The sequence below is a fragment of the Balearica regulorum genome, chromosome 27 (assembly GCF_011004875.1).
Source record: "Balearica regulorum gibbericeps isolate bBalReg1 chromosome 27, bBalReg1.pri, whole genome shotgun sequence".
Lineage (NCBI taxonomy): Eukaryota > Metazoa > Chordata > Aves > Gruiformes > Gruidae > Balearica > Balearica regulorum.
The window spans coordinates 5,731,547-5,745,465 of NC_046210.1; the positions used below are offsets into that span (position 1 = coordinate 5,731,547).

General features: G+C 38.2%; 1 protein-coding gene across 3 annotated transcripts in view; it reads left to right on the plus strand.

Moving 5' to 3' along the window:
- The first annotated feature begins 598 nt into the window (after positions 1-598).
- The window catches only part of EBF2 (EBF transcription factor 2), a 138,153-nt gene continuing 124,832 nt past the window's right edge, over positions 599-13,919 (plus strand). The window contains exons 1-5 of one of the 3 annotated variants that reach the window (XM_075736657.1): positions 599-670; positions 1,825-1,888; positions 2,190-2,245; positions 2,620-2,693; positions 9,179-9,247. In XM_075736657.1, the coding sequence (XP_075592772.1) occupies positions 620-670; positions 1,825-1,888; positions 2,190-2,245; positions 2,620-2,693; positions 9,179-9,247 (314 nt within the window). In that variant the 5' untranslated portion in view covers positions 599-619. The remainder of the gene's footprint in view (positions 671-1,824; positions 1,889-2,189; positions 2,246-2,619; positions 2,694-9,178; positions 9,248-13,919) is intronic. The other 2 variants (XM_075736660.1, XM_075736659.1) reach the window with 2 other exon arrangements.

A 13,919-nucleotide genomic window follows, 5' to 3' on the forward strand; every position in this document is an offset into this window, starting at 1 on the left:
ATCGGTTCAAATAGATCAGTGACTAGAGACTACATTGACAAACTTCGCTGCTGAGGAAAGTGGATGCTCTGCTAGAAGCTAGTTATCTTTTACCTAAAATGTAGATGCCCTCAAGTTGACAGTCTGCTTGTAGAAAATGTTTTAAGGTCGTTTGTCTTCCTGTACAGGAAGAGTGAGCGATGCTGGGATGTACAGATAGCCCTTCCAGACCCTCTGATATATTGCATCTACTTCCCACTCTGCACGTTGCATTCCAGAAATGAGTGTGACAGGCAAGAAGAAAAATAGGTAGAGGAGGAAGTAAAACGCTTACTGCATTTAGCAATAACCGATCTCTTAACGTTCAGGGTCTGTAAATTATTCTTGCCCTCAGAGCATAACTATAAAGATAGCGGGGCGAAGCCGAAACGAGCGTTACAATGACAGCTTCAAATTTCGGCATCACCCCTGCCCCCGGCCCGGCCCCGTGTTCGGCCGCAGCCGCTTCCAGCCCTCCCAGTCGTCCCGCCTTGAGAGCGGAGCCGCTGTGCGTGCCCGCAGGGGAAAGGCGACGACAAGTGACTCTTCGTAACCTCGTGTGGCACCCGCACAAGGTGGATGATTCCCGGCTTTTCTCTGAATGTGTTCTGCCTTTTCCGTTGTTGTTTTGCCGCTACTACTGCACAACCTGGTAATGTCTTTGTCTCTCCCCCCACACCCTATCCCGTATGTTTCCTCCACAGCGGAGTAGCTTTGTCCAGAGCTCACTTTGAAAAGCAGCCACCTTCCAACTTGAGGAAATCCAATTTCTTTCACTTTGTTCTGGCTCTCTACGACAGACAGGGGCAGCCCGTGGAAATAGAGAGGGACAGCTTTTTGTGGACTTTGTAGAAATGATAAAGTAAGGCTTGTTATCTTTCTTCTTCTTCTTTTCCTCTCCAAATTTGATCTTTTCCCCCATTGAGCTGCTAACTTTTAATACCTGTTGTCCCTAACAAAATACAGCCAGCTCTTGGTCAAGGGTTCAGGTGCTTTGGTAGAGCTGTTGCCCTCTGTGTGCTGCTGTAGTTAAAAAGGCTTGCAAACCTCTGCTGTATTGGGAACACGATGGGAATTTCATACACCCACTAAAAATAGAATAAAAAAATTCAGGGGGGACAAATACTTTTTTTTTTTTTGTGGTACTTACCAGATCTGCCAAGTTTTATTAGTACCCTATAATATGTCATATTATCTGTTGAGCTTCATTATATGTATTTCTTAAGACTCCAAAGTCACTGGCAGGATTTGAAAAGTATTTGCATTTAAATCTATGAGTTCACATTGTTTTTACAATTATTTTCTTAGTCATGGACAAGGTTTTTAAATTATGAAGGATGCTCATAAAAATTATCTTCTAGGAAATTACACTAAAAAAGCATGTAAGAAACATCCCTGTAACACAACCTTCAGGTAATACCAATAAAGACTTAAAATAACACTATTGCAAAATAATGAACACATTACAAACAAAACCCACTGAGCTTTCCCACTATCAATCTGCTTTATATTAACTGACTTGAAGTGTACAAATTCATCTCAGTGTATTGCCTTGAAATCATTGAGAGCATAATAGCAAACAAGAGAGTAAAAAAGTTCTTGAACTCCTACAGGAAAAGATGTCAGCAGTATTTTGTAGTTTGTCCTGGGTCATTCGGAAGGTTAATATACCCCAATCAGTGGATTCACCTCTCAGAATTTTAATGAACTTTGTTGTCACTTCCATCATGATTATCAGCTTTTGCATTTTAAATGTGCCAAGTGTAAGTTCTGGAAGATTTTTTTTTTTGTAATTCTCTCTTTCAGGAGCAAGGCAATGAAAAGACGAACAACGGCACGCATTACAAACTCCAGCTCCTTTATAGCAATGGTGAGTCCCCTTTCCAGTCACCTTCTGTAGGTTGTACAGCGAGGCAAGGTTTGTAGGTGCTGTCACTGTGATTTCTAAAATACATAGAAATTCCCTTGCATGATGCCACTTTAGCGTAGAGATGGGCTCTGAAGGTTATCTGGTGTGGAAGGGCTTGGGAAACACCCTAGAGGGAACAAAACTAAATGGTCTTTCTGAGCGTGTTTGGTAAGGCACTAGATGAAACTAAATGTTTTTGTTCTGATGTTCAGGGAAAGATGCATGTAACAGCATTATTTATTACTCTTCTCCCTCACTCTAGGTGTCAGGACCGAACAGGATCTGTATGTTAGACTCATTGATTCAGTCACTAAGCAGGTGAGCATAGCTAATATGTGCCATGCTATCCTGTCCTGCCTTATCCTTCCTTTTTTCTTAACATTGCCCTGCATGTTTTTCTTCTCTGGTTCATTTTTGTCTCTTGTTCATTTGTATTGCAGGCCTTATTTTTGAGGGCAATTGAAAATGCTCTTAAGTCTCTTTTTTCCCCTCTATGGATTATAGGTTTTTATCCAATTTTTTCAATATTTATGTATAAGCTGCTTTCCCTGCTCATAAAGGCTTTGGGGAAAGGTACTTATTTGCAAGCAATGGTGAGCAACAGTAAAAAGCCTTCACCTCAGATCTGAATATTATGACAAATAAGTAACCCCCTGACACAACTGGCTTACCCCTTTTGTTAATTTTTGTAGCCCATAACTTACGAAGGACAGAACAAGAATCCTGAAATGTGCAGAGTTTTGCTTACCCATGAAGTCATGTGCAGGTAAGATGACTTTATTAATGGCCTATCATTTGTTAAGTTTGTTTCCATAGATGCCAAAATGGCCTTTCTGATGAAGTTGTAGGTAGGAAGAGTTTGATATTTTTTTGTTTGTTTGTTTTGTCTTTGAGTCAGGGAGATTCTTTGTGTAGGAAGACTTTCTTTTTACATGTGGATAATGTTTGATTTGGGTTCAATACAGATATTTTGGGGTTTTTGGTTGTGTGGGGTTTTTTTTTTTTTTTTTTACTGCAAGAGATTTAGCAACCCCAAGTCCCCAGTCTGAGCTGCGCTATTTTTGTTTAAACTAGGCCTTTGTATGTATTGTTTAAATCGAGACTTTTCCTATGCTTCTTTCTTACAAAATTCCTGGTCACTTTTTGAGGATGAGCAGTTTAACATACAGATTTTTACCTGGAAACTCAAAGGCATTCTTCACGTAATTTTCTGTGGTAAAATATTTTAATTTTCTTAATTAAATTATCATAATTAATGTTCTTTAATTTTGCTTAGTTCTACCCCAAGCAAAAAAGAACCCCCTCAAACCAAAACATAAATCCTTCTTTTCTATACCATGTAAGCAATATTTAGGGGACTTCCACCTTTTAATAAAAAAACACGCTATTTTTAGCATGTAAAGTTATAAATTAGAGAGTTAAATGAGTTGAGGATGTTTTTAATAACACTTGTATAAGTCTGAAGTTACATGTACCTTATGTATGTACATCATGCTTCCATGGTAACTTATTACTTTCCCTGTTCTCATGTAATTAAATTTTTTTCAATACATATAACAATGCAAACAGTCAATGTTCTTATATTAAAATGTGCTAAATTGTGCATAGAATGTTCTTTCATAAAATGAAAGGCAAAACCTATCTTGACCTTTATTAAACACAGTTTGATTTATTGTATTAGTGGGAGGGGGTTAAGCTGTTGGACTGAATGTTGCTTCTTTTAATGTTGCAGTTTCCTACTTGATTTTTTTTTCTTTTTTTTTTTTTAAGTAGCCTTTTAAGTTAACATAGTAGTAAGAGCAGCTTATTTGGACAGACTTCTTGTCAAGGGAAATTCTCAGTTTCAGTACTTAGCAATTATGTCAACTATTCCATTACATCTACTTGATTCTTATTACATGTAAAAAGTATAGTGTTTATCTGTTGTGCTTTGCTCTCATTAATTAAGAAAATGAGCATGTTACTTTTGATGAACATTCACATATGTATGCACAAACGCAGTGTATATCATGTGTGAGAGATGCATACGGTGTGCTTTACAAGGACCTGTAGATGTAGTAGCAAAGACCAAAGGTATATATGTTACTTTCTGGCACATCTAGAACTTACATACATATTTAAATATATTTACTATCTGTATTGTTGAAAGTCTTTGCTATAACTAGGCGAGCATACCGAACTGCTGTGCAGTTGGGTCCTGGTTTGTGATAACAAAATAACAGCATACTTCATCCTTCTCCACTCTTCTTGTATAGAGTGCAGTATTTTAGAAGTTAAAATATTTCAGCAAACACCAGCACCTTCCCATCCAAATGTACTTGTTTAAAATAAAATTAATTTGGCTTTTTCCCCCATTTCCTCCCCATGCCTTTATAGTATCAAACACACTATTCAGCTTTTATATACCTGGCCTCCACTGATGCCTATAAACACATTCCATGTTTGGTTTCTAAAATGTAAGCCATTATTCTGATTATACAGAACTCTCCTGCTTGATAGCTTAGCCAAGGAAAAATTACAACTCGGGGACGTCCTTTCCATGTAAAACACAGATTAGTGAACGAAATCAAAAATCCTCTGTAACCCAATGAAGACATTTGATTTTAAATGTCGTGTTTTCCTAAAGTATCTCTGAACTGGATGCTGCGTATTCTGAAAAGGCATTACACATATCACTTTGAATAATGCCAAGGGAATGGATCCAACTCTAGTTAAACTTGACATTTTATTTTATTTCTTTTAAGTACAATAATCAAATCTTCCTCGTTGTGTGCTGCTTAAGTGGCAGCATCAATTTTTAAAGCCCCTAGCTTAGTTTGCATTAGTAACAGTATATAAAAATTTAATGCGCTGTACCCATTCTGCTGTCCAAATTGATGCCTACTGTTTTTAAAAAGAAGGGTCTGCCTGTCTTTCAGCTCCTCTTCTTCCAATCCTCGCTCATTGAAGGTAGGCTTTTCTGGGGTATTTTTTGTGTGTAATCATACACGCAGATATTCTTGGTGAGTAGAGACAAATGCATCCAAAACTCCGCATCTTCCACTCAGACAGTGACAGATGCATGCTTAGCAGGAAAGTTGTATAAATATTGATACGGCTACAACAATCTGTCATACCAATTGAAAGTTAAACTCTCAACTCTCAATAATTAGTGCTTTCAGTGAGAGGTTCTATTTATTTATTTGCAGATTTGAAATTTTTCATTTGGGTTATTATGGCCTAATGGGAACTGTTCCTATTAGGTGGGTCTATCTTAAATACACAGTCTTTCCCCCCAGTGGTTGGAAATCAAGGTAAACAGTCTCCTCTCCTGGAATAACTTTTTTCTCTTCTTTTTCTTCCAATTATCGACTCAGAGGAAACTAGTTGTTATGCTGCTGCCAGCAACCCTCTATGCCCTCAATGCTCAGAGGGTTAAAAGGTATTATAATTTGAACAGAAGTAGTCTCAGGGCCTACAGCTGGCTAATAACAGAGTTGTATTGAGTGCAAGCAAGCCCCACAGCTGTGACTTTCGCCACAAGGCTCAGACTAGACAGGAGCTCTAATCAGCTGGGCCAGGCGGCCACTGGGGCCTGTGTCTTTATCGGCCAGATGGTGTGAATTTAGACACTTTTGTTATGCAATTGCAGGGAGGAGTTGGGGAGAAGAAAACAAAACAAAGGCCACCATGCTGTGAGCTTATTTGAGTTTGAAATTAGAGACAGATTTTTTTTTTTTTTTTCCCTTGGTGGGGAGGGTGAGGGGAGGGAAGTTGAGGGCTGAATTTTAAAACCATTTTAGTCAAGTGCGAGGAGGGAATGGGTGTAAGTTTGCCTTTGACATAAGCCTTCGGGAGTATTCAGTTCATAGATCTGGTGGTGTCTGTAGCAGCTTTTTGGTTTCTGTGTTTGTCCTTAGTTTTTTTCAGGACCGTTCATAATATAAACAATTATTTTCCCATGTAGACCTACTTAGAAGGGAAAGTATAATACGAAAAGGTGTAGAAAATAGAAGTCTTGATATTCTTATTTTAAGCAAATGAGCATCTCTAAAGGTTTGTTCCTAGTACAACATTGTAGCGGAAATGTAAATACTGGTGAAGTCATGCCAATGATTTGCTTTAAGAGAATATTATAGGCTTGATCCCGGACCACCAGAGTTTGGGATTTTTGCCATTGCCTTAAATCGGAACAAGTCAATTCTGTTACAGACAGCAATTGTAAAACAAACCCAGTGGAAATGTCAGTGCTTGGATACTGTGATGAAATACTTGGAAACAGGGATTTAAAGATTTCAGAGGTACTTTTGCTAAAATGCTGTGCTGAAACGTCCTTAATCTTTAAAAGCACTCTGATTTACGTGCGAACTACTCATTCACTGGAGGTGAGTGAGTGTGTTACCTAATCAAGACATTTTTTTCATATATGTTTGGGCTCAAAAAGTATTATGGTGAAAGGGGGAAAAAAATCTAGCACTCTAACTGAGTTAGAGTTACCCGAGTGTGATAAGAATGTAGATATTTGTAAAATATTTTCAGAACTTTAGCTGTAAGCCACAGTTTCGGACAGAAAAATTTTACGTTTTACAAATGTCAAGTTCCTAACTCCATAATTGTGCAAACTAAAATAAAACAAAATGCACTTATTTCAGAACCCAGCCACGTTGTATTCCAATCTTGCATAAATTCATTCTAAAACATTTACTATGCCAAGAAATGGCAACCTCTCTGGGAAGAGTATATAAGCTGATGAGATGCAGTTAGAGGTACTGCTAGTGCTAATATATTCTGCTTGAATGTTACTGTGGTGTAGTGCAATCAGAAATATTTTGATGACCATCCGCTTAAGTTACACAACTAAAGGATATCTCATTTAGTATTATTGCAAAGAGAGGAAATGACTGCTGTTTCAGCTAGATGTAAAAAAAAAAAAATTAACAACAAAACACTATAAAAATATTTTAAAAATTGAGTTCCTTTTGCTGTTTTATTATAGTGGCATGTAAACTACCAAGGCATTTATTCCCGGTGTTATTTCCACTGCAGTTATATTGGACGTGTCAGAAGTACATGCCAAACTTAGATTCTTCCGAGTGAAGGTTTTCTGCTTTTTTGGGGATTTATTTATTTTCTTTAGAAAATATCTCACATCTTGGCTTTTAGTACAAAAATATGCAATTCTTTATAAACAGTCATTAGGCAGTGAAATGCATAAAAGATGCACTTAAAACAAAGTTGGGAGAAGGAGGGAGTAGAGATATTCTTAGCTATTGTGAATTACCATAGCTTCAGTGAAGTCGATGGAGCTATGACAATTTACAGCAGCTAGAGGGTCTGCCCCAGGGATTTTTAAATATTTAGTGTATCCTTTTATTTTAAAAGGAATAGCATCGATGAATAAGTGCAGGTTTGAGGCAAAGGGAATGTAGAAATGTTGAAACAGTTAGAGCTGCTATTCGAATAGATCTGCTAGTTGTATCTCATCTTGCTGGGCAATTTCAATTTGCAAACGGGAAGTTCCTGGCACACACTGTAACTTAAGGAGAAAATGCATGCATTTGAAATTTTTCATATTTGAAAGAGATTTTTTGTCTAATTGTTTATTTTAGGTATTTATAATTTAATTTTAGGCATTCCAGGAGAAAAAGCTACTCTTATTTTGTACTGCCTTCAGTGAATTCAAGCTTTTTTTTTTTTTTAAATTCCTCTGCTTGGAATTGCTCTCCAGTTGGAAAACTGTGGGATTCAGACTAACTTGAGAATTTTGCAAATGTATTCAGCACCTATTATATCACTGTACAAAACCCAAAACAATTTCTTGATTCCATACATGTAAATTTGAACGATCTCAGCAGAATGTGAAAAACATATTTTGGAAAGGCATTTGTGTAACTTAAGGCAGAATCTGATCTGGTGACTTATGAGACGTGTGGGACTTCTGATACAGTCTACTTAATGCCTCCATCTTCCCCCTCCCATGTTATGTTTGGTTGGAAACTATCTGAGCATCAAGACAGCTTAAATCTTCTAAGAGACTTCTTTGCTGCTACAGATTTTTAAAATTGAGAATTCCAGAGCAAGGACTGTTTTAAAAATCTCTTAAAATTTTGGTACTCAGCTGGTGTATATGCAGGGACCATCCCCCATGTCAATAAGTATATAACTGGAAATCAAATAATCACCTGTCTGGATTTTTTTTTCTTGTTTGTTTGGTTTCTATTATTATTAAAAATGGGAAAAGGAAATGCAGTGGTTCTCCTCTTCTTTCCTAAAGAAAGTTTAATTCACTGGGAGTGAAGAACATCAAATAGTTGCTGACTGTAGGTTGTATTCTTCTGTATCATATCCTGCTATATCTGTGTATATATGTACACATTCATGCGTGTGTACACACACACACATGCAGTTGTCTTTGCGTATGTGTGCATGCACACACGCATAGATGTGGACATAACGCTGATATCATTCTGTAATACGTACCTTACTGCACTCTCCTCAGTGCAACAGTATTATCTTGCGTTTTCTCACCGAGTCAGGTAAATATATTTATTTTGTGTTGTAAGCTCATCAGAGAGTTCTAATTTCTATACAATCGTGCTGGCAGCCACACAGTATAAAGTGTATATAAATGCATGCTTAATCTTAAGGGTTTATCGTCACTGAAACAATTGGAAAGGGGTTTACAGATGAAATGCCAACCTGAAAAATACCTCTTTGGATCATTAGAAAGATTAAAGTATGTTCAGTTTCTGTTTTTTCATTGGTGCTACTATCATGTTGAAGTTTTCTGTGGATGTATGAAACTTAGGGGTTACTAGATATTTAATAATCAACAAATCAGTTATTAGAATATAAGAAATCATTAGGTTGCTTATAGTCAGTTCTAACACCTTCTTTTGGTGGACTTTTAACCATACATAACACATGATACTCATGCCTGTAATGTCATTATGACATCTGTTAATCATTTATTAAGCCTGTATAAATAGCGCCTTACTCTAAAGTGTGACCATATTGCTGTTCATTTTTTGGCTGGGAATTTCAAACAAGACTATGGGGAGCCAAGTGCCAAACTCCACTTGGAATCAACCAGGACTTGTCACCCAATTCCCTTGGTTCTTCTCCCTTCCGGACAGCCTAGCCAGAATTTTCTCAGTCACTCTTCTAGGCATATATTGAGTCCTGAAGGTTTACAGACAAGACTTTTAGCTAGTTGCTTTGCTATCAACTGTCACGGTAATTCTTTAATTTTGGTTTTCTTCCTCTTTCTAGTCGGTGCTGTGAGAAGAAAAGTTGCGGTAACAGAAATGAGACTCCATCTGACCCTGTGATCATTGACAGGTAGGAAATGAATCTTCCCACAAAAGCAACCCCGAATTGTTTGTGCTTTGAGGTGGCTGAGGGTCTTTCTTGATAGTTCTGTGCCATACTGGGATGTCCGCGCTTCGTGATTCTTTACAAAAAAGCCAGCCTCAGAGTTGGTTAGCTTTTGTCCATCTGGGCTTACCTTGACAAAATTGATGATGTTTATTTTTAAAATTAAGTTCTCTGTGTATCATTTTCATTGTGACCAAATATTCTATGTATGCATCTGGAACATTTTCTATTCACTGGGGATATGATCCAACTGGATTACTGAGACAGATAAAGATTTGAGCAACCTGGCAGCTTCAGTAATATTCTTGAACAAAATAACAGTAGTTTTGTAGAAATGTGGAGAGCAAGGAAGGGGTAAGGGCAGAAATGCAACATATCAGGTAGGATTAAAACTGCTGGTTTGGGGATTGTGAGCAATTTTATGTAGAACAGCAGCTTCATGTATTACTTGGTTCCAGATCCAGGTCTAGGTTCTGCTTGCCAGTTTCTAGGTAAATAACATAAATAGGGGAGAGCAGCAGTTTGTTAAATCGTGAACTGGCACATTAAAAATTGTATTTGTGGAGGCTTAGAAAACTAGCCTGTGGAACTGACTGACTCAAAGTGTCATTTAAGATCTGGGGTTCAGCAAGGTTCAAAAAGGGAAAATAAGAATATACAGAGGTGTTTCAAAAGTACACAACCAAGAGCTCTAGAGGGAGAGCAGTAAATAAGGAAAAGTCAAGAAGTACCCTTCCCCCCCCCCCCCATTATCCTATAGTCAGTTTCTTTTCCCTGAAGCAGCTGGTACAAAGGGCCGGTGGAGAGCTGATGCTGAGGTGGATTGATTGTGGATTCAGTTTTTATGTCTGTATGTGTCTGGCATGTTCTATCTACATTTTAATAAGCATTATTTGTCACAGAATTGAGAATTTGTTTTGACATTCAGAATGGTCAAGCTGGTTTGAATAAAGATCTACAATTATTTCCTTCATTTTTTTCATCACAGAGTTAATCTAAATAATTTTGGAACTTTGATGGGGTTCTTCCACTCCCTTTACCTCATGGTTTTCCCTTTTAATTTTTTACTTAAAAGTTGTGGTTGTGGCCAAAGTTGGAAATTCCAGCAAACTGGGTTGTTTGTGTGGCGGGCAGTTTCCTGACTAGAAGCAAAGTCCTAGATATGCCATCTTGACCTTTTCTATGAAATTTCTAGCTTATTTTTGGCTGTGTTGATGTTTGGTATGAGCCTGCATTTGGGAACTTTCCAATCTGAAGCCTGAATTTTCTGAAACTTGCCTTACTGATGGAGAAGCAGCATGACGTAAGGCAGTATATGAGCCTGTGAGTTAAGACAATGAAGGGGGTAGTTCCTACCACTAACTGAATTTGTCATCTTGAGCAAGCTGTCCATTCTCATGCAAAATGAAGATTCTGATGGTTTTGGTGGGGATCTGAGATCTGCTGATGTAAAATGCAATGGAATTAAAAATATTAGAAAGAACAGGGTTATTTTTTTTAACATCTGTGTGTAAAATGTGCAGCACAAGTCATCCGTGTGGTCAACGAGTCCTAAGCTTTCCTAATTTGCTCTAAGCCTAGAACTTTTATTTGTAACTCCCCTGCTACCACCAGCGGGCATTCTGCCCGTAGGCATTCTGTTTGCGTGGAAGCATCCTCTAGGTTCGGTCTGGCAGTTTCTTGTTGAGTGTCAGTTCTTCCCTTTTGTTTTGTGAGTGTGTATGTCTCAAAATTGCAAGTGAAATCTGGAGTTCAGTAGAGCCAGTAATAAGGTAGATGAGAGAAATAAGGGATAGAGCCCAGTAGAGCTGTTTCACTTGGTTTTAAAGGCAGTCACTAAATCAGATTTAGGACACAGAGGAAAGACACTATTACAAATCTGCACTGCCGTCTGGAGGTGGCATGGTTTAGTGAACAATGTGGTTAATAGTAGCTAAACTCAAAGCTAAATCTTTTTCTTGTTCTACCACTAATCAGTACTGCAGCATCTAGCAAATGAGTCCCTCTTCTGTACAGTTATTTCTATTCCACCACTTTACCCAGTTAAACAAGGTTTGAAGAGTGAGGAGTAATCCTGTGTACTACATCTTAATCAACACATGTAATGCAAATATAATAACAAAGTTATGCTGTACATGTCTATGCACAGAGGAATTCATTGTCTAGTCTGTCATCCTCCAGACATTTTCACAGCAGTAAGTACAAGTACTTAGGAGTTTAACTGAACAGTCCAGTCTCCCGGGCTACATTCAATGGGGCTAATCTTTCTGTCTTTCAGACAAGCAGTAAACTCTGTTGGGGAGTCATGTGTGTTCTGAACTAGCTTGAGAATCTCGGGTGTGGTGTTATTATTTATTTAGGGGGTCTTTATATGGCTTCTTCAGAAGAAAACATGTATGCTTAAGAACTTGATAGCAGGTGGAATATAATTTCTGAAACGTAGCTTGCAACCATCTGCAATCATGCAGGCCGATAAATATGGTAAGATTTTCAGTTTGGTGTTGCCTTTGTGGTGGGTTTTTTCTTCATTTAAAATGAACTACAGGTTTTCTTTAAAAACAAATAATAATTGGAAGGAGGATGTTTTTCCCACTGTTTGGAATGATAGGCAAATGTAAAAATTTGTCATGTAACACTGCAGCTGTTACATTCTAGCATGTTTCTAGAGAAGTGGAAAAAAAAAGTAGAATGGAGAAAGAAGGGATTATAAAAATACATTTGTGTTATGCAGAGCCATGTCTAAGCAGTGTGTTCAAAGTGAAACAGGACTAGAGCTTTCCATTTAGAATAGAAGGAAAACAGAGGCCAGAGAAGAACTTGGTTGTCTGAAGGTCCCAGGTTCTCCCTTTGAGGCTAGTTTAGTTAATATGCATTGCTCCTGCTGCAAGAGTGTGTGAGAAAATTGTGGCTGGCACTCAGGAGGTGCCATCTGCATTGTAATTCCAGCTCTGTGGATCTACATGGTTAAAACATAGTTTGATTGTACGGCACAGAAGAGACCAATATCTTCAAAGCTATATTAGGTGGCTATCATAAGGTGTGAGAGCAGAGATGGAACTCAGTTTTAGGTTGAGATGTGTATAGCTTAGGTCTAGCAAGTTCTGCATTTGATTTGCAACTCCCACAAAGGCAGTGGCCTACTCAAACGCAAAGGATTCGGGAGAGCACCATGTTACTAATCTCTAAGCTGCTTTACTCTACAAGCAGCCCATGTGTGGCAAGCAGATTCTCTAAAGTCCTTTACCTTGTAACTCCTTTGCTGTTGAGATTCCAAGATGAAGCAAGCTCTCTACGGTACTCAGAGGTATACTCCTATCACACAAGTTAAATTAACTACATTGGATACCTCTAAGGTTGATGAAGAAGCAAGAAGAGGCATTTCTACTGAGTAGAGATATACACTGATGTCTGTGCCACTGCAACTTTATTCTTTATTGTTTTTCTTTTTTTGCCTGAGCTAACTAAGAGACTGCATCTGGTATGCCTATCTGTGCTATGATTGCACACTTCTGACCATGCTATAGATGCGTCCTACAAACCTCATGAGATTAACGAAGCATTCAAATTGGTTGAGGTTATAACCTGCCAGCCAGTGTTGCACTGAACTAAACACGCACCAAATTTAGCTGAGTACACGGACTACATTATAAGTTGCTGCAAATGAACATAACTCCATCAGCAGTACAGTGTTTCCCCCTTTATTGTTGTTTCTCCTCACTTCTTGGTTTTTTATGCTTCCAGAGACTGATGCTTAGACTATTGTGTTGGCTTGCCTGTTTACTGCTGTTCACTGCACAATTCATTGCTGTTTGCCAATTCATGGAAACTTGCATTCCTGTTTAAAAAGGAAGAAACAGTTCAGTGGGAAAAAAATGTCAGCCATGTTGCTGTTGTTGGGTTTTTTCTTCTCCTTGAATGAATTCCAAAAGTTATTATGCTGAATAAAACATTTCTGCTGTGACCTTTGCTCTGGGGACTAGATTTAGATCCTAAGGACCTTGCAGTTATTTTTCCATTCACTCTTGGAAACTAGCACTTTTCTACATGAAAAGGAGCTGACTGAAATTTACTGTGTACCTTTTCCCCCGACAAAGATCTGTAGGATACGTTAGAGCATTTAAGTTTCTGCACCATTCTGAGTTAGAATTCCAGTGTAACTCGGATCAGAATCTGACCTAGAATGCTGCCTGTGTTTTAACAGCAGCAATACAGCTCAAATCCTGCAATGCTGCTATTGCAGGTGTCAAAGAGCAGAAACGGACATAACTCCATGGGAGCACCTGAACAGAGACAGGAGGTTACATGACAGATGTTTACTCCAGAAGCACTTGCAAAATATGCACTCTGGTTTTTAGGTAATACAAGCTGTGGTCATTTCTCAAAATGTTAAAGCAAGCTTTAACCTTGCATACAAGATCAGAATTCATCACAGCTAAATTGGTTCTAGTGTGTTCCCATAGTGGATCATAGCACTGGTGGATTCCCAGTGATCTTAATTTCTTATTTATCCTGTCTTCCTGCTTAGTTTTTGAAGTTAGTGCCTGTGGAATTGGTAGGTTTATGAGACTTCAGAAATGTAAATGGTTTTGTTTCTGTTTCTCATGGCAGAAATGGTGGTTCTTGAGGTTCCTCGTAG